Here is a 19366-nt window from a genome sequence, read left to right as displayed (position 1 = left end):
TCCCATAGCCATCATGTTCATCAGTTATTCTGACAGTCTCATCTTACCCAGGGGTACGGAGTCTGGACGTAGCTATGCCTGGGCTGCACTTGAGGGCCAGTGGTTTTCTGGTTGGTCCGGGTAGTGGAGGAGGTGACAGACAGAGGAACGTGACAGGTTTGGGCCATGTATTCTGTATCATGCATCCAACGCAGGAGTTGTAAGGAAATCCCCGGAATCTCACTTTTGGTCGAGCCGCTTGGCCGTGGGGGCAGGCAGGTCACTTTACAGCTCATCACCAAATTAGAAAGGCGGCTGGCGGGTCAGCCGGACCAGCAGCCAAAACCACACAAGGACAAAATAGACAGGAGAGGTAGCATACAGTCTGCAGGCACCCGCTCATCAAGAGACCTCTCATAATGTAAAAGAACTGTGTGTGAGGCACGAGGATCAGAGCAAGTAGGTCAAGGAGAGGAGGTCAGTGAATCAACTTGAAAAATGACATGAAGTTATTCCAATAAAGACATCAAAGAAGACCAAACTGTATGAACTTTTTGTATGTTTGATTTTGTCTTTAAAGGTACAGTATTAAACTTTCTTGAGGTTGCACATAAGCCGCATGATTTCACGGAAATATAAAGTTAAAACAATACTTCAGAACATTCTCCATAGATATTGTGAAATATTATAGCCATAGGACAACAACATTTCCATGGAAACTAGCAGGTAGGGGCCCTCCTCCAGGTTTGTGGAGATGCAAGCCTGTTCAGAATAAGGACACATGTTTTTTCAGTGCAATAAACACTTCTAAACTATAACTAAAAACATTTTCTTTAAAAACAAAAAAAACCAAAAAAAAAAAACCACTGTGGCTTTAAATAAAATAGCACAATGACTGGCAGGACATACAATTTATTACATTTATTATGATGATATTATTATTATGCAATTAATTAACAAAAATATCTTAATGTCAATAGTTAATTTTAAGTGAGAAAATCCTCATGTTTTTCACTATAATCACAGTAATCAGAATATGTTTTATTGCCATTGTCAGAAAAAAATTCACAAACATGCTTTGGTGGTATGGTGCAACATAAAACAATGCGGGAAAAGAGAAAGAGGGGAATAAACCATTTCTTGTGGTGAGGGGCTCTCCGAATGGACAATAGCCTCCTGCCTGAGGGGAGTGGCTCATGATAAATTGTAAATATCACAATCCCATCACGAACAGGCTACAATATATTATTTGTGCACAAAATTAACTTTTGTTGTAATGCACCATATAAATTTATCTTGCAATATTTGTCAACTATAATGAATACACTAACTACAAATTATATCACATTTTAATTATTTGACCATATGACAGAACTATTGCCATACACAAAATACATGAGGAGATAGGACTTCTGGGAGTAATGTTTGGGTGCTGGTTTTAAGTTAACGTCACTAGGGGCTGCGTGTTTTTCTTTGACTATTTTTCAGGTGTTAATGAAGAGATATCAGAGAAGGTGAGGAGTGACTGGTTGGCCTGTTACATTTTAGGAGTAGAACAAAACAATGATTCAGTACTCAGCGGAAAGCGAGAAAGCAGATGCACGGTCCCTATCTGATATTAAGACATCCTCCCTGTATGAACGGAGGAGGAAGGCACATCTAAGTCTAAAGTTAATATTGTTATCAGCTCTTCTTCAAACTCCTCTGAATGCAAGGCCGTTTCTCATGGTTAGGTTAGCACACAGCAAGTTGTTATCTGACCTCTTGTGTTACTCCCCAAAGCATACACAGGAATAAATGCCACTCAAATGTTCAGCCACTGCTAGGACACAGCATTCATCTATAAATAAATAAATCCACACGATTTTTGTTATTTTGTTTTAGAATTATAAAAAAATAAAAGTGTATGTAAACTGCACAACTCAGAAGTTAAATATGCATAACCCATTTATATTTTACATCAACAGATTTGTGGCAGGTACATTAATCAGGCAATTTCCTACAGCACCGTAATCCTCTCTGTCCCAAATAAAGTAATGATAAAGACAGACTAAAAATGTCTTGAGTCTGGATACACAAGTTCTAGACGAGTTATTTGAGACACATGCCTCTACTTTGAGCAAACTCCTCCGTGTACAGTAATGAGCAGTCTTCATTCTGCTGCTGTACGGCCCCATTCGTCATATGGGATGACATTAAGGCCAAAGGTGACGTACTGAAGACTAATTACTGAGCTGGTTATATATACATGCTGTTAGTTTGTCTGTGACCGTGACACTCCTGTTTTTAGAAATGTCTGATAAAGTTTGTTTTGGAAACACAAGGCTGAGGTAAAATAATTTTAAATTTAGGGGAAAAACTCTTTTGTGCTCTATGTAGTCTGATATGGCTCCTGATAGCAATAGTACATACGTGCATATTTAGTACATACACTAGGGCTAAAGTTGCATGACACACCCATTCATGCACATTCCCACCTCCCCCCACTCACATGCAAAACATACCACGCAAGCCATCTTTCATCATATCACTGACCAACAAATAAACATGCGCTGGCATAACTGTGCGCTCCACAGGCTAAGCTTACAATACACCCAGCATGCAATGTTAGGGCTCAAGTCTGCACCAACACACAGAGGTTTTATAGGCCAAACAGGAAAGACACAATCAATCAGAGAGGTACCGACAGCACCCGCTGGGTGAGCCATGTGCTCCACATAACATGTCCATCTCTGCGTCAGCACTCTGAGTGGGGTTTCACCAAGACATATTCACTGGGACATCAGATTCTCACTCTGTCAAAACCAAACAGATTTTCCACATAAAAAAATCAAACTTGCTGATTAGCAATTCTAAAATATTGTTAATCCGCTCCTTCTTGTTATTGTTGGGGTTTGTGTGTGGTTACAGGGCCTTTGCACAAGACTCTTTTCCATGTTTCCAATGTTTTTTACAGAATGGTTGGAAAAGCAATAGTTTTCAAATCAAGTTTAATCATATTCAACAATGTATGACGTAACACATTAACCCTTCAAATCAACATTACACTCCCTTGAGGCAATTAGACAACTCGTAGTATCCAAGCTTTCTCCTAAACATAGATCTCTCATAGAACATTCTTTAGGCAGAACTGACATCAGGCTGCAATCGACCTTTAAATGATTACATTGTGGTTTGTTGATGATGACACACAAATTAAGTAGTCTGACTGAATAAAATGAACCAGTTTTTCTGTGTTCTGAGTAGGAGGTGCTAACATGATAAGCCTAAGCACATTTTGAGTTTTGCCCTGTGTGCACAAAATCCCAGCAATATCTCTTTGTGCCTGATTATACAATCTAAGTCTTTAAATCTCTATTAGCAGCTTACAGTGTTCCAGAAGTAATAAGGTGGCTTCCTGTGTGGCATAAAAGCTGCCCAAATGATTTAAGATGTGAGGTTTCCAGTTGTGATAGCTCGTTTAGAGAAAGGGGGGGAGTCCAACCACGAATAATAAAGTTTTAGCACACCTCTTGCCTATAAACCCAGGACATGGTGTGCAACTTAGATCTGCGGTCAGTCTAGATAAGCCAAAAGCTACCAGTGCTCCATCACAGCATGTAGATAAGGTCAGCAGCAACCATGTGTATTGAGTTTAGGACTTTCCTGGGGGTATCCTGTTCTTATCAGGAGTCAGATAAGAACATTTCACAGACCCTCACCTCTGTTCAGTAATAAACAGGAGTCTCCTTCTTAAATGAGATGCCCACTGTTCCATCAGACTGCTTGCCCATGAAACAAAAAGGGTGGAGCTTTGAGAAAATTACATTTTATTACAATTATGAGTAATCCTTCAAATTGCTGCAGGGAGTTTTGATAACAATCCCATTTCACGGTTTTCTGTGGCCTTGCTTTGGGGTGTTGTTGGGGTTTGTTGTTGTTTGGTTTGGAGCTCACTATTACTCACTGGTAACATATTCTAAGATGACTGACTTGAACTTGGGAGGCCAGACAAGGTTGAAAGTGGTAAAATCCAGCAGACTGGCTTTTAGACTCACCGGGGCTTATAGGTTTTGAGTGGTCTTTTCCTACATGAGCCGTCCCCAGTCTTTGCATCTCGTTGGGGCCCTGAAGGCATCTCAGGGTGACAGCTCTTGAGCCTGAAACTGGGAGTACAACAGAGCAGCCATAATTGGCCCCTATTCATTTCTTAGAGATAATCCTCACCCAGATTTAGCCTTTTTGTTAGTAGCGTCGGTTTTTTGAATGTTTACACAAGACTTGTATTGGTTTCTCCTCTTCCAAAGGCTTTCACCCCAGTACAGAGATGTGTGTTTTAGGTTGTGCTCCCTCAGCATGGCTCAGGACCTGATGTGACAAAAGCCTGTGAATGTCTGACTCACAGACGACTGTCAGCATTCAATGGGCTGGATTAAGTTGGAGCGTCAATTCGAGCGCACTCTGACATGTTGACATGTTCAACTAAGTGCATTTCAAGGTGGATTTAGCCAGTTTGCGCCATTGTGAGGGACATAAGAGACACGATTCCTAAAAGGAGGTGGGTATTTCTACACTGGGGAGGGCAGTGTCTGGGTTAGGCCTGACATGGCTGTCTCTCTCAGGGTGAGTGCGGCTACTCTGGATCCTGAGGAGGTTCAGGGGTGTCGGAGAGTCCTGTCCTTAACCAAACAAACACACTGGAATTTGTGCCATTGTTGGTGCACAAGGCTGAGTGACAGGGCTGCAGAGCAAGGCTCCTGTCAGCACAGACAAGTCAGGGTCAAAGTGCGACCCCTTATGACACCACTCACACCAAAGATGAGCATGTTAGATTATACAGACAAATCCTAAAAACTGTTTATTATCTAAAGTAAGAAACAAAACACTGTGCACAGATAATAAATTAACATAAATATTTTAATACTAAACAGTGTTTCTTTATTGTTTTACATAAATTATGCATTTCATCAAAGTGTATAAATATTCTCAACAATATTCAATACAATAGTGAATTTGTTAGCCATTTGACATCAGGCCTGCACTCCCCAGGTTTGGGCTTTAGTGCAGGTCATCATAAGTTGGCCAAAACGATACATGACCCTGACCACCAGTGGGAATCATCTTAGACCCATTAGTAAACAGTTCCACAGCCCAGATTGTCAACAACACCAGGAAAAAATATATCAAATGCATGCATTTGTGAAGTAAAAAATTACAATTTCTTCTTGCAAATGTACACAATGTGTTTAAAATAACAGAGTAGCTGAGCGAAAGCTGAAAGGAAATGGAGGGTTTAAAGCAAACAGACATTGCAGTTACACCAATGGGCTGAATGACTTCCCTCATGTTGCTGTGGGCCAGTCTGGGGTCTCTGAAGTGGCTCGTTAAGCACAGGAACACGGACTCAATTACAGCGGGCAAACATGGCTGCAACGGTTGGCTCTGTCCATCCCACCCTCCATAACAAAGTCAACTGGGATGTGCCCCTCTGTGCGATGCATGTGAGCCCTCCGTGCTCCGAGTGATAGAGTCAAGCTGTTCCCGCTGAGAGGAGGTCAGGGTCCTTCAGTCAGCACCTCGGCCTCAGCACGGCACACACAGGAACCCTCCACCTCCCTCCCCGCATCCATCCCTATTGCCAAAACTTTAAAACTTGCTCTCTTTCTGCTCCGCTCCAAATAAACCTGCAAGTTGGTTCATTCTCTCTCTCCATCTCCTGGCACTCTGTCACTCCCCTCATCAAACCCATTAATCAGACTGGACAGATTAGACTTCAAATAAAAATAAACGACTCCCACAAGCCACTCCGGTCCACCAATTTTTGTGGAAACCCACGTATTGACAGCTCTAATGCTCCTATACTAAGAAAACCTACAATTGGTTGAAGATGTTCAGAATAGGTGAGTGTTCTGCCAAACTAACTGCCACTGTTACGGTTTTATTGATGTAAACAAATCATCTTATCTTGGAGTGTGTTGACTCTTTAAGGCCAGTCCTCCATCCATATAAACACACAGCAGATAGCCCTTATCAGTTTGGCTCAGAGAAAGCCTTTGCCTGTCAAGCAAAAAGTGCATATCTTTAAAGGGATTAAGGGATTAAAAGCGAATCATCCATATAGTTGAATGTTATATTCAGAAGGGCCTGTGCAGAGAAGACCATAGTAGGAATTGGAGGGCAATAGTGCCATCTTTGGGTAGAAGTCAGTAGTGTAGCTAAAGCTAGTGGTATAGGATTGCAGTCTCCTCTTGCTGTCAGCTGCATTGTGTGGCTCCCTGGTTAGGAGCAGTTCATGTTGGAAAAAAGGGCTTTGTGGTTAGCTGGACTCGTAGTGGACCTAAACAGTGTGGGGTTCCCTGAGCTGCTGGCCTGGCTGACTGACAGCAGCCCACTGACTGTTTGTGTGTGTCCATGGGAAATGGGGCGGTGTCGCTGTGCCGAAGGCCCTGGGGCCATCCATCAGTGTCATGGGGGTGTGGAGGTGAGAGGGTGTATGGTATGTGTCACCTCCAAGACTAATGGACAGGAAGTACAGCCAGAGAAACAACAATATTTGCAGAATATTCAGAGAAAAGTTTGGGTTCGGACTACGTTACCCTTAAACATGGGCTGTATCATGATCGAGGTGCCTGTTTATTTTTAGACCCTAATTTTTGGACCAAATATGCATAGCTTGCATGTTGAAGGGATAAGCAGTCATTTTTTCAATAATGTTCTACTGACACATGGCCATTTGTATGGAGGTATTTTAGAGGGAGAGGGAGAGAGAGGATCCCTGTGTGCTTATGGGCCGAGGAGACTTAACCTCAGCAGCCTGTGACTGTGGCATCCAGCCCTGAGCGCTTTGTGATATGGACTTTTGTCACCTCTTCAGCACAAGTTGGGTGGATGCCAACTGTATTCAGGAGGTCCCAGTATGTAGCACCACATCTGGTAAAAAAAAATCATATTATTATATATAAGCTCTAAATCAGTTACATATGACATTGATGCAACTTACTGGAAGCCCAGAGCAAAGCCTTGTGTAACTTCTCCTGCATTTGGTCCTGTAAAGTGCAAACCCAAAATCTTCTGGTTCTCACCACGCTCACATACAACCTGACAAATTCAAAGGAAAACAGTCAAGACACAAGACATAATGTAGCAAACTCCCAACACACAAATCACAGGCTGATATGCAGAACCATATTAATTTCAGTCCCTTCTAATATTACTCTGTTATTTTATTGTAACATTATACTGCCGACATCCGTGCATTAATTTCAGAGTTCAACCATACCTTCAGATAACACTGGCTGGCATCACGCTCTGCAACAGTGAATTCCAGAGGCTTGTAGAAAGCATGATAGACCTAGACAGACCAGAGCACATATCAAAAGCAGATTTTTTTTTAAATAAAATGTCTTTACACCCAAATACTTCAGCTATCACTTAATCATATGCATAGACTTTTGTAGGAATCTATAATGGCAGCTATAATTGCATATGGTTCATATAAGCAAAATTGTCCACAGAAGCTGTGAATGACTGTGAACTAAGAGTCTACCGCTGGCTACACATTACATAACTGCGTCCCTCGCCTTGTAATTTAATGTAGCTTTAAACATGTAAAAAACAAGGATGAAGTCTAAAACATGTTTTTAGCTGCTGATAGTGACAGGTTTGGAATATTTTACAGAAGATGCAGTGAGTTTGCGCTATCCGACAGCCAGCGTGCCGACACAAGTTATTGGGGCCGTGCAGCTGTTAGAGGCCAGGGTTTGCTGTGTCCTTTCTGATCTAAACGCGCCTGTCATCGCCCCATACACACCTCCATCAGGCCTCCTCCTCACCTGTCACTCAGAGAGGGAGCCCCACCTCGCCTCCATAACCATTTATCGGCCGCCGCGTGCAGGTGCTGGCTAGTGTTTGTCACGTTGCTCATCTACACAGGCATGTTACATATGTGTCTATAAATATGTGTGCATGGGTTTAACTACAATAGGGTTTATATGAAGGATATGGTAACAGTTTCTTTTAAAGTAGAGTAGAACTATGGTTGAAGACTATGGCACAAAAAGGTTATATTCATGTTGTCTGTGTTCAAAAGGCTCTTAAACAATAATTAAAGTATAATGTATAAATTGTGTCTTATGAAATAATGATGTAATGTTAATGTTATGGTGAAATTGAAGTTACCTCTATGCCATCTTTTCCATATCTTTTTTCAGCATCCTCTTCGGACAAACCCACACAGCCATACTCAAGAGGAGTGAAGACTGTCGTTGGAACCTGGAAGCCAATGAGAAAAACTGTTATGACCATAAATTCACAAAAATTGTGAACATTCACAAAAATTGTGAACAATTTTTGGTTGTAAAAAAAAAAAAAAGTCACTCATTTAATATAGAATATATCAGAAATTTAAAGCCTATGCTCATCTGAGTATTTTAAATAAACCACATAATTTAAAAATTAGAAGTAATGAAGTATTTCTATAGGCAAAATATTCAGTAAATGTGTTGGTACATTCAAAAAGACTATAATTAAAGAAACCTGAAGGCTGACACATGACAAGAGTATATGTTTATGAATTTATGAATGAATTAATTTATCAGTCTTACATTGTCATAGTTCATGAGCTGAGAGCTCTGGCCAGCCAGTCTGCGAGCGAGGAGTCGTCCTGCTTTAATGGCAGTAGGGGTCAATTCTGGTCGACCCTAAAAAAAGACAAATTATCAATAAGTTGTCACTAGCAGCAGCAGTAGTAGTAGTAGTAGTCGTAGCAGGACATGTAAAGTAAGGTAGCATATTATAATTTTTATTATTATTATCATTGTTATTGTTTTTGTTTAATATCCACCGGCAAAAACATAAACTAAAGAAATATAGTAGCAATAATAATCCTTTCAATTTAGACAGAATTTAGATGGACTTTTCAAGACACCCAAAGCACTTTACAGTTCTGACAAAAAGTTGACACAAAAGGCAATAGAGAAAAACAGTTAAAATATATATTTTAAACAAAAAAAATGTTCTTTTAAAAATACAATTTAGTTGAGGATGCCTGGTAGTTACACACAGTCACAACTGTACATTTCAGGAAACAGTAACGCTGCGGGCCAATACTAAAGGGATGACTTAAACCTGTTAAATCACCAGCTTCACATCCTGTTATTCCAAACATAGCTGCACGTATGTCGAATGGTGCCGCCATATTCACCTTAACTGTTTACACTCCAGACAGCATGCGTCAGTATAATGCATTTCTTGGCGGCTTGCACTTGTTTGAATACAAAAACACAAGAATGACAACAATGCTTTGGACAAATTGATGGAGAGATCTATCCTCCGCCTCAGGAAAAAAAACTTCCCGCTGCAATGGAAGGTTGACAGACAGATTGGGGTGAGGTAGGACTCATCAAAGAGGCTGTCAGTCTGAGAGCTGTGTGTACATGTCGCGCTGTGGGTGTGTGCGGACGAGTATTTAGCACATTGTGGAGACAAAGATCTGTATACACACTCACATCATGGGGACCTGCTTATTTTATGAGGTTGGAAATGTTGTCCCCATGGTGTAAATCCCTTATAATTAGCCAATTAACTTAGCAATTTCAATTCTAAATTTTAAATTTGCATACATATACCATTATATTTTCTCACCTGAATTTAGTATTGTTAAGTTTCATATAGTAATGTCAAGAAATTCAGTAAAAAAAAATAAAAATAATGTTTTTACTTGGTTCTTTTGCTTAAAAAAAATGTTAGTAAAATTAAAATGTAGTTAATAAAGATACTAACAACCAAATAAAGTAAAAGTTATGATTAGGGTTTACGTTAAGCATAGGCCAGTAGTGACGATGGTTAAGTCTCCAGGAAATGAATGCAAGTCAATGTAATATCCTCAAACATCATGGAAACCCAACATGTGAGGGAAAGAGTGTGTGAGGCCTAGCAGGCAGGAAGCAAGCACACCGCTGGTTGTGTTGAAAAAACAACAGCGGCATTACATATAGCGGGAATAACTAGTATTAACATGGCCGCTTGTACCATGCCAAAGAATAGATCAAAATGAGGCATGTATCTTTAGTATATGGTTAAAATGCACACACAATATACAATTAATTCTTTTAGCTTTTAGGATTGCCACATCAAAATAATATTCTATCTTATTATTGGATTTTTTTGGCCCATACATAAAGAACTTAAGTTTGCAGTACCGGTATATTTCCTTTTCCAGTACACTTTGTTCAAATACAGTTTGAAACAATACCAACCGACAAACCTCGACTTGGCTAGAAACAACATGTGTTATATGTGGTTATATGATTTTAAAGTGTTGGCTTTTTATTAAATTCCCTAGAATAATTAAAGGGTAAATTAAATTAAGCTATAAATCTTACCTCACCAATATCACCAAACGCATAGATATTTGGCACCGAGGTGGATTCGTCAGATCCCACAATGATTTTTCCAGTCTCCTTGTTGAGTTCCATGCCGAGCTTGACAAGGCCTAGTGCTTTAGTCTCCGGGGCTCTACCTGAGAAAAAAATAATCCCAATCACAACATATGTTCAGAAATAAAATCTGGCAGACAAATTAATAAATTATTTCCATATTGTTACATTCAAATGAATGTTGTTTGTGTCGTCATCTTTTACAAATAAAAACATAACATGCACAATTTATAAGAAATACAGAGTCAAAATAGCAATAGAACAGCACACTGTAACAATAACAATATGTCAAAATATTCCCAAAAAAAATGTGCACAAGGGATTCACAATATCAAATTTTAGTAGTAACAATACCTATGAGGAGAGGAGAATTTCATGAGTATTGACATCATGAACAAAACAACAGCTAAATAATTTAACCACATTATGTGATAGATCACCATTCCTCTAGTAGATGACTCGCTTTATGAAAGAAAAACATTTTAAAAAGGGTAATGTGACGTAAATGGCCAGAAAAGGGCATTTCATATTCAGGAGCATCTATTGGATTCATTTTTCTCTGATTCTATCCGTTGTATGCAGGAAGGTGTTGAGGATTAGTAGCAGTAGTTCTCTAGACTCTTGTAGACAGTCAACAAATGTGATAATTGTGTAATGTAGCAACTTTCTAGGTCTTTACAATATTAAAACCCCATTGCAAACCAAGGTAAAAGCATCTGGCAGGAGAACAGGTCAGCCTTATAACTGACCAGCCGGGACAAGACTTCCCATCACTCCCGGGGGACAGACCAAGGTGCTATTTGTAACACTTCATTGGGGGGCAGCTGATGAATACTTTTCGACAGTGCACGGAGTGCTCTCTGCCCCCCTCACATCGCTCTGGCACCCCTCACAACCTGCCTGGGTAGCATAATAAACAGCGGGCCCTGAGGTACCCATGTAGATACTATCTTACAGTAAAAACAACAAACCCGCAAGACCCTTTTTCCTGGCTGGAGCCATGCCCCCCTCTTCGACTCAGGCCAGGGGGCTACAGGGACTGGCCGAATACTCAGCTGCATGGGTGGCTGAAGGATCTGGAGAGCAGACTGGAGAAGACCTAGTCCCAAAAGTGAGATTTGTAAATATTTTTTTGTTTTCTGTAACATTAGTCAACAGTCTTGCATATGTGGCATATTTCTTTTTACGTCACTGCACATAATCAGATTGTTACCTCAGTTGTTAAGGTCACACTACAGCCAATTTTCTGGAATGTAATAATTTATAGTATTTAATAATAATAATATGGTGGTATTTTCAGGAATAAGAAAAGTAGAGCAGTGGCTGACCAGGCAATGGATGATATGCATAATCATTTGAAAGTTGAATGTGCAGCAGAAGAAATGACATTATTATAGGATCATTATAGGATAGAATTATAGGGTCATTTTTGTTGTGATAGTAGTGTGTTCATTTGTTTCAGCTTGATGTTTATAGGTGTAATTTTCAGGACTTTTCATGACTCAAAATATAGAATATTGGGTTATGAATAATTACTTATAAATTAATTAATTCATAATAATTAAACAATATTTTATTACTTTGAGTCAAGTAACTTACTTCTACTCCAACATGCACATTTTTATAGACCCACAACTGGTAGAAATGCCAAGTAACTGAAATTAGCATAAAACTGGAATTTGAGGTTAATTTTGCAAGACAATGTTACTTATTTTCATAGTAAAATTAGCTGTGGCCTACATAAGAGCATATCAGAAGAATCTCCCGGTTCAGTGCAGCCTGTTTCTATGCAGTGTCGCTGCAGGCACAGCTCCATTGTAAGAGGAGGACACAGGGAGTGTGCCTGATAAGACAAACAGTTGAACACTATGCTGTGGCATTAGAAGGAAGTGCCAGGCCAACTAGTCAAAACAACCCTTTGCAAGTTGAAATGAAGTCGGACACTTATCTGATCAATCAAATGAGCAAATACAAAAGAGAAACATGAAAGAGTTATTGGAGGGAACATAACACAAAGACCGCCACAACAAATTAAAGACAAAAGGGAATCTCATTTTTATATTTCAAAATGTTATATTGTAATGTTTTTTAAGCCACAGTGCATTTGTTGTGCCAGTCCAATAATCTAGAAAAAAGTAGGGGTGTATTAGGCTGGAGATCGAGCTTAAGATCCATTTCAAATGAATACACACATCGTGGTACTCGTAGAGAACAGGGTCCTCTTTACAGTTCGCAAAGGAAATTATTTGTATTCAGATTTTTAAGATCAGGATGTCATTGTAATTTATACAGTATACCCTGATAAATGTGTACAAGAGACTGAGACCTTATTTTGTAAGCATAAAGATCCTACAAATTCATTGCTGAGTTCCAGTAGGAAACAGACAAATGTACGAGTATCTTTATTCTGACAGGAAACATGTTTATATTGTTCTTCCTGGTGTGTCTGTGCCACACCTGGTCAGAGGAGTGGCCCTGGGAGCAGGAAGGGCCAGGGGAAAGGATGTATTTGACAGACTGATACAGTCCCAGAGCCCTGCAGGTTTAATAACTCCACTGAGGTTTGGAGAGCTATGACCTTAAGTGTGAGGTCCTGTTAGGGGAAGTGGCCTTGTGCTCAGAACTGCTGCACCAGACATCAAAGAGCAGGAGCCAGGATTCAGGAGGCTCTCACTGAACTGTCTGGAAACAAAGGGCAACATGGGCATACCAGGACAGAGCATTGTCTGTGTCTTGTTCTCCCTCTCTTTCTACACAGATTTATTTGGAAGACTTTTTACAGAATTAGGGCACAAAATGAATTGACTGCCTTTATACTGTGCTTTAAAAGCTTCTGAAAGTGCATTGTATGAAATTGATTTATTCACTCCACATTCACATTCTCTTCAAGATGAAGAGAGGAAGTGAGGCTGCCAAAGAGCACCTGTGTCCCTCAGACCACCATGAATGTTTTTTTCCAAATTGAAAAATGTTGAAAAACTTATAAACAAAGCACTGTCTTGGGAATTTTAAATCTTCCGTAACCAACTTGTTGGTGTAATTTTGAGGCTTTGTTTCTTGAAACCATCTGGTGCCTCAATCACAGATCGCAGTTTTACACCTTACCCTCATTTGAGAGGACTTGGAAACCATCTTGTTGCGTACGCACCAACAGATACAGCAACATTAATTTTAGTGGATGTTATGGAAAGGCTAATATCTTTAATCAAGTTGTACAAAATTAAACAAAATAGCTCTCATATTAATGGTTTAGTTTTGATTGAAGGGAAGCACTGGCCACAGCAGATCATCAGCCTCCAAAAATGCAGAGAACTGCATATTGTTCAGACACAGTATTTTAATTTAAAACGCACTGAGGAAGGCATCAGTTTGAAATGCATTAGTATTCACTTGTTTTTTGTAGCCAAAAAAATGATGTGAGAGTATCTCTGTCCTGAACATTTATTATTAAATGAAGATGTTCAAACCATTAAACATTTTTAATAATTGTTTTCTTTTTAGGTGTAACACTCAAGACTTAAGGATGCACAAACGTCAGAACTTGAAAAAGGAGTATTTCACACTTTTGATGACGTAACTCTCTTTTTTCCATTTATCTAATCTAATCTTAATACAAAATCATGCCGGTTTCCAGAAGAATTAGATTTTAGTTCCATGTCACAGTAGCACCTGCTCCTCACAGTGGACAAATGTGCCCCTGCCTCTCATGCTGACAGGAGCTGGTACAGTCACGACAGGGAAGAGCCCACGTCACATGAGCTACAAGGTCACACACATCCTTGTCCCTGTCACACGCGAAGGGGCATACAATGCCTGTCACATGACACAATGGACCAACTGCACAAATGAAGCCCTGGTAAAGATACTGCACTCAGACCCAAGTGTAGTGTGGGCAGTGACAGATGCAGGGTGGTTTCCTGAAGGGCTGGCATGATCAGGAAGGCCCCAAAACAAGAGAGGGAACAGAGAAAAATGTGGTGACCCTGTGTGAGGGTGCATCCTGCCCTTCTGCTCCACTCCAGCCACAAAATAAGGTTTAGGTGATTAACACTTCCCCTGGCCATTCCCATCACTCTGTATCACTTTGTTTTTGGGCTTCATTCATCTGCTTTATGCTGACACTGCATTGTATTCGGGGAAAGACTGAAAACAACCCTTGGCAGGACGGAAAGGTTTTAACAGATTTATTACTATTTATTATGGCTTTTTAAAACTACATATTCAGACAAGAATGGGAATTAAGATCAAACGATGATTAGTTACACAGTGAACACAAGCAGATCACTAAAATGATCTCTGGTAAAGTTGTAAGAACACAAAGTAGCTGGAACTACCACAAGGTGATGTATACTACTGAGTCTTTTGGTTGAGTTGAATATGAATGAAAGCTCAGAAGTCACAAAACAAAATTTAGTGTTACAATTATCATGAGAAGAAAGTGTTTAGGATTATTCAGATTTACATTCATCATAACCACTAGATTACCGTTCCTCTACTAAGTGACTAGGCCTTATGAAATCTATAACTTTCTGTTACATTCAGCTTGGTTAAAAAGCACTTTATACTTGGGTTTATTTTATTAAACTCACCAACTGCCCAGAGCACAGTGTCGTAGGTGTCTTGGTGTTCACTGCCTGTGTGTGTGTCTGTCCACATCACTTGTAATGCTCCAGATGAGAGTTTGTCTATTCTTCTGGGGAGACACTTCCATGCAAACTTAGTCCCATAGGCCTCCATGTACTCAGTTACCAGACCTGCCATTTGCTACAGGAAACAAATATACTGGTAATTAATATTAATGCAAGTACATTATAGACAGTACATAATCCTTCAAATGTACCTGGTCAAAGCCCCGGAGAGCAATGCTGCGGACCATTATAGTGGTGTCCAAGCCGATACCTGTGAGGAACCCTGCACACTCCAGTCCCACATCTGACAAATATAAGGTTAAGAGATACTAATAATATCTTCTATAAAATAAATGTATAATAATAAATTATGTTTTTGATAGAAACAATTTAAGGATACAGCTTGCTCCAACCACAAGTCTGAAAAATGGAAAGAACACATTTTATCAGACAAATTACACTATTAAATTGTATCAAAAGACAATGGCAGACACTATCAAAACATATGTAAAGTTGAGTTTGTGATGAGTTGCAAGTGATGATCCCCTACTTTATGACAACAACCTGAAGGTGAGACAGAGATGTAAGCGAGCAGTAAAAACTTTGATTCATTTTGAGTGATCGGTGCATATGTGTGTGGTCCAAGTAAATCGCCATTTCAAATCCAGTCCTTGAACGTGCGTAGATATAGAGAGCTAACTGCTAGGCTAATCCCAAATGATGAGGTGTGCCGTGTTCAGGCTCCAGTCCACACACCAGGCTGTTGAGTGAGGGATGCCACGCACAGGTGAGGCCCCCTTTCTCTTGTTTTACCACCCCCCTCCACTGTCTGCACATCCTTCTATTGCCCATACTAACAGTAACCACTAAAAGCCCCTGCACCCACATCACCAGTGTGTGGGGCACTCAGACACTCAGCACGTATTGTAGAGTGCTTTAAAAGAGATTAGGCAAAGAGCTGCTGCGATAGTCTAGACTCACGACCAACAAATGTCTCCATTCATTAACCCTTATGATTTGAGATAGTGTTGATAGAATTTTAAAGCAATAGTCAGTAAGGCAAAGCAATGTAACATATTACCGTACTTTGCCTTACTATCAAACAATCTTATACAAATGTGTGAAAAAAAAATCCTGGTATGCTTTGACTCTCTTCAAATTAAATGCTGTAACATTATCCAATTTCCTGTCCTCAGGTCTGACTGGAACACTGTAGACAGACTGTCACGTTACATTAGCAGAAATATTAGTGAGCCAAAAAAACCTACAAGTACTTTGACTATTATCCCGATACCTTAACTAAAAGTAATGTTGCTTGCATTGACACATTTCAGAAAGATCCTCAAAACAAAGAGAAACACGCAGAGGGTTTGGCCTGGCAGTGGCTTAGAATATGTTATGAACTCTGGCCAAAACTTTGCTGTACAAAAGCTGCTATCCAATATCAGCCGCTACTGTTGACCTTGGCTGGCTGCACACAGGACCTGCCACTGATAGGGACCCTTGCGTGATTGTTCTCAGTGTGGGTGGTATGAGCAGTAATATGAAATGTTACAGAAAACATTGGTTGGGATTTTAAAATACAGCTTCAGTCAGCATCAAAGGAGTGCAGACACATGTGTGGTGCATATAGGATGAAAATAAGCAGTTCTGCGCGTCATCACTTTGTTGTGTGCACGCTCCAGGGTCCATTAGATGTCTGTCACTCACCTGTTCCATCATACTGCCTGTCAACATCGCCTGCACCTCAACAACAAACACATCTGCAAGAAGTATCTTTACAAGTAGAGCTAAGGCTGGTGCTAACCTACAGCAGACAACATCAGCCTGCAGGCAATGGGGACATGAGAGACTGTCCTGCTTCAAAGGACTTCCTAAAGTCAAGTGGTCTCCTGAAGTGGATAATTTTGCTGCCTATACAAAAGTGTGCTGTTCAGTCAGTGAGAGGTACAGTGGTAATTGTCAAGGACTGGAACAGTGAGTGCACAACTGTACACACTGCAAAATGATTTTCTACTGCCACCAAGTGTTCACAGAAGGAACAAAATATTGAATAAGGGCTGAGATGAAAGTTAATAATATAATTCACAAAGTTTAAAGTCATTATTATGTGCAGTGTAGCTTGCAGCCAATGCGACTAGCTGAAATTACAATTTAAAAATACATCTAATAATTTGATTTAACAAAGCATATAGTCATACAGTAATGTTCCAGTATTACTCTATATTAATAAATGCCCACACCAACATGCATGGCAAAGACAAATTAGGTTTCAAAGAAAACTCTAACATTACAATAACTATTTCCGCAGTTCTGTCATCAATTAGCAAACAAGCACATCAGGCCAGGTACACCACCACCACTAGTCACCGTCTGCTGCCAGTGCCAAGAGGAAATGTCAGGGAAGGACCAATTAACCAGGTGATGACAGGAGCTAAATGGCTGGATTAAAGGCCTTGTTCTGCAAAGGTGAGGATGCACGTCGCTAATCTGAATCACGAGGCGCGGACAGGCTGACAGGAAGAGAGCAAAACAAACCATATGTACATGATGAAAGATTACAGTGCGTGACAGGGACATGACATACAAGCTACAGCGAGTATTGGGACTGTAAGTGCAAACACTAACATTACAGCTAAAACCAGGTACCAATGACCTGAAAGGCAATTATAGGGACATATTGGTGTGCTTACGTTTTTCCAGGTGACTTCTTCAACCAGAATATGTCATCGCTGGTGATGCCATGCTCCATTGCTCCAGGGATCTGTGTGACAATTAGTCAAATAAAAAGAAAAAATAGCTAAACAAAATTTGAAACGTTGGTTTTCTGTTCAGTAAAAGATGCAAATTACAACTCCTACTTGTTCTTAAGTTTACAACAATACTTACATTAGTGGGATATTTAGGGCGTCCTCCGGTGGCAATCACAATGTTTTTAGCTGTCAGAGTTGTCTATGAATGTAGTGAAAATACAACAAATTTACATATAAAGCCTAATCCTATAAAATGCATACAAGTCAATATAAATTAACAATAACATTAAATGACTATGAATCAAATTATTCTGTAAATTCTGCTCACCTCTTTGCCTGCTTTAGTAAGTCCTTTAACGGTGTGTTCATCCACAAGGCTTCCTTTCATGTTCAGATATTTTACCTTCCTGTAAAATATTAAAATAGCTGTTTTATTGCCCAAGATGTGAAAGACTATTGAGTGCAACATTTTTGGTTGATTGAATTGTTGTAAGGCCGCAGAATGATTACTCTTACTTGTCATTAAGCTGCACTCTGTGACCCCAGTTCAGAGACTTAATATAGTTTTGCACACCCCCAGCCATTGTACTCCTGTAAAACAGAATATCAACATAAAGATTACACGAAATATAAAACTGTTACCGTGCTATACAACAATAACACCACTAGATGGTACTGTGGAAACATAATTATTCCCTCAACCTCTCTTGGTGTCAAGAATACACCAAAGTTGGATTTTAAGAATTTACCAGTCATGGGAGAGAGCTTCTGGGATTTGCCAGCCAAACTTCTTGGCATCTTTGAATGCAGTGCCAAGCAGAGCCGCCTGGTGCATGAGTTTCTTGGGGATACAGCCCACATTGACACACGTACCTCCAAGACCCCATTTAGTACCTGTTTAGAAAATTTTTAATACTATTAGAAAAACGTGTTATGCCTAGGCTATACATACACTGTAGGAAATACTTGCATTATTTTACCTATGGCTGAAGGCTCCACATAATCCAACACTGCCACTTTCTGCCCCAACTGAGCTGCTATAATGAATATGATTTGGTAAGAAATTGTCAAACAGTCTAAAAAAGACATCCATGTTCCTTACCTTCTTTGGAACAGGCAAGTCCTCCTGATCCACCACCAATAACTATCAGGTCATAGTCATATTTTCCTTTAGACAAAATCACAAAATTCTTTATAGAGGGTTACCATTGACGATTAAAATAGCAAACCGATAAATACACTTATATGTCTTCTATTAAGGAGAATTTGCTTTAAAACAAACCTATACTGGTCTGTGTAGTTGTATTAAAGATAAAGAAATACTGTTACATCACTCAATTCATTTCAGGGTCGCTAAATGAAGCTGATTTCCGCAGTAAAAAATAACAAACAAGCTGATTTAACTGGTTTGATTCCTTTTGATATGTTTTTAATTTCTTACCGGTTAACGTTCTTGTTAAAACCTTTAAAAAGTTATATGTTTTCCACCGGTGCCTGCCTCTACACAAGGCAGCCATATTGTTTTGGTGAAAGGACCCCAACGCGGACGGATGTGCTACCCCAGTAAACGCCTGACCAGAAATAAAACATT

At 39.8% G+C, this 19366-nt stretch overlaps 1 protein-coding gene across 1 annotated transcript; it reads right to left on the bottom strand.

Annotated features, from left to right (window-relative positions):
- Positions 1–4894: 4894 nt before the first annotated feature.
- Positions 4895–19301, bottom strand: txnrd2.2 (thioredoxin reductase 2, tandem duplicate 2). Its single transcript, XM_033972723.2, has 17 exons — positions 19217–19301; positions 18878–18943; positions 18756–18812; positions 18525–18669; positions 18292–18366; positions 18104–18182; positions 17912–17974; positions 17716–17786; positions 15423–15442; positions 15235–15326; positions 14984–15158; positions 10341–10477; positions 8562–8657; positions 8137–8229; positions 7238–7309; positions 6959–7056; positions 4895–6888 (listed from the first exon to the last, which is right to left on the bottom strand). Exons 1-17 carry the CDS (start codon positions 19290–19292, stop codon positions 6765–6767), a joined length of 1539 nt encoding a protein of 512 aa, XP_033828614.1. The 5' UTR covers positions 19293–19301; the 3' UTR covers positions 4895–6764.
- Between the last annotated feature and the right edge of the window lie 65 nt (positions 19302–19366).

Source organism: Periophthalmus magnuspinnatus, chromosome 9 (assembly GCF_009829125.3).
Source record: "Periophthalmus magnuspinnatus isolate fPerMag1 chromosome 9, fPerMag1.2.pri, whole genome shotgun sequence".
Classification (NCBI taxonomy): Eukaryota; Metazoa; Chordata; class Actinopteri; order Gobiiformes; family Gobiidae; genus Periophthalmus; species Periophthalmus magnuspinnatus.
The sequence above is the reverse complement of the archived record's forward strand: the minus strand, read 5'-3'. Positions and strand labels throughout refer to the sequence as shown.

Coding starts and splice junctions, on each gene's coding strand:
- txnrd2.2 (XM_033972723.2), bottom strand. CDS start 19,292: ATGGCTGCCTTGTGTAGAGGCAGGCACCGGTGGAAAACATATAACTTT. Junction 18,670..18,755: donor TGTGGAGCCTTCAGCCATAG/GTAAAATAATGC, acceptor TTTTCTAAACAG/GTACTAAATGGGGTCTTGGA. Junction 7,310..8,136: donor ATGGAAAAGATGGCATAGAG/GTAACTTCAATT, acceptor TGGTCTGTCTAG/GTCTATCATGCTTTCTACAA.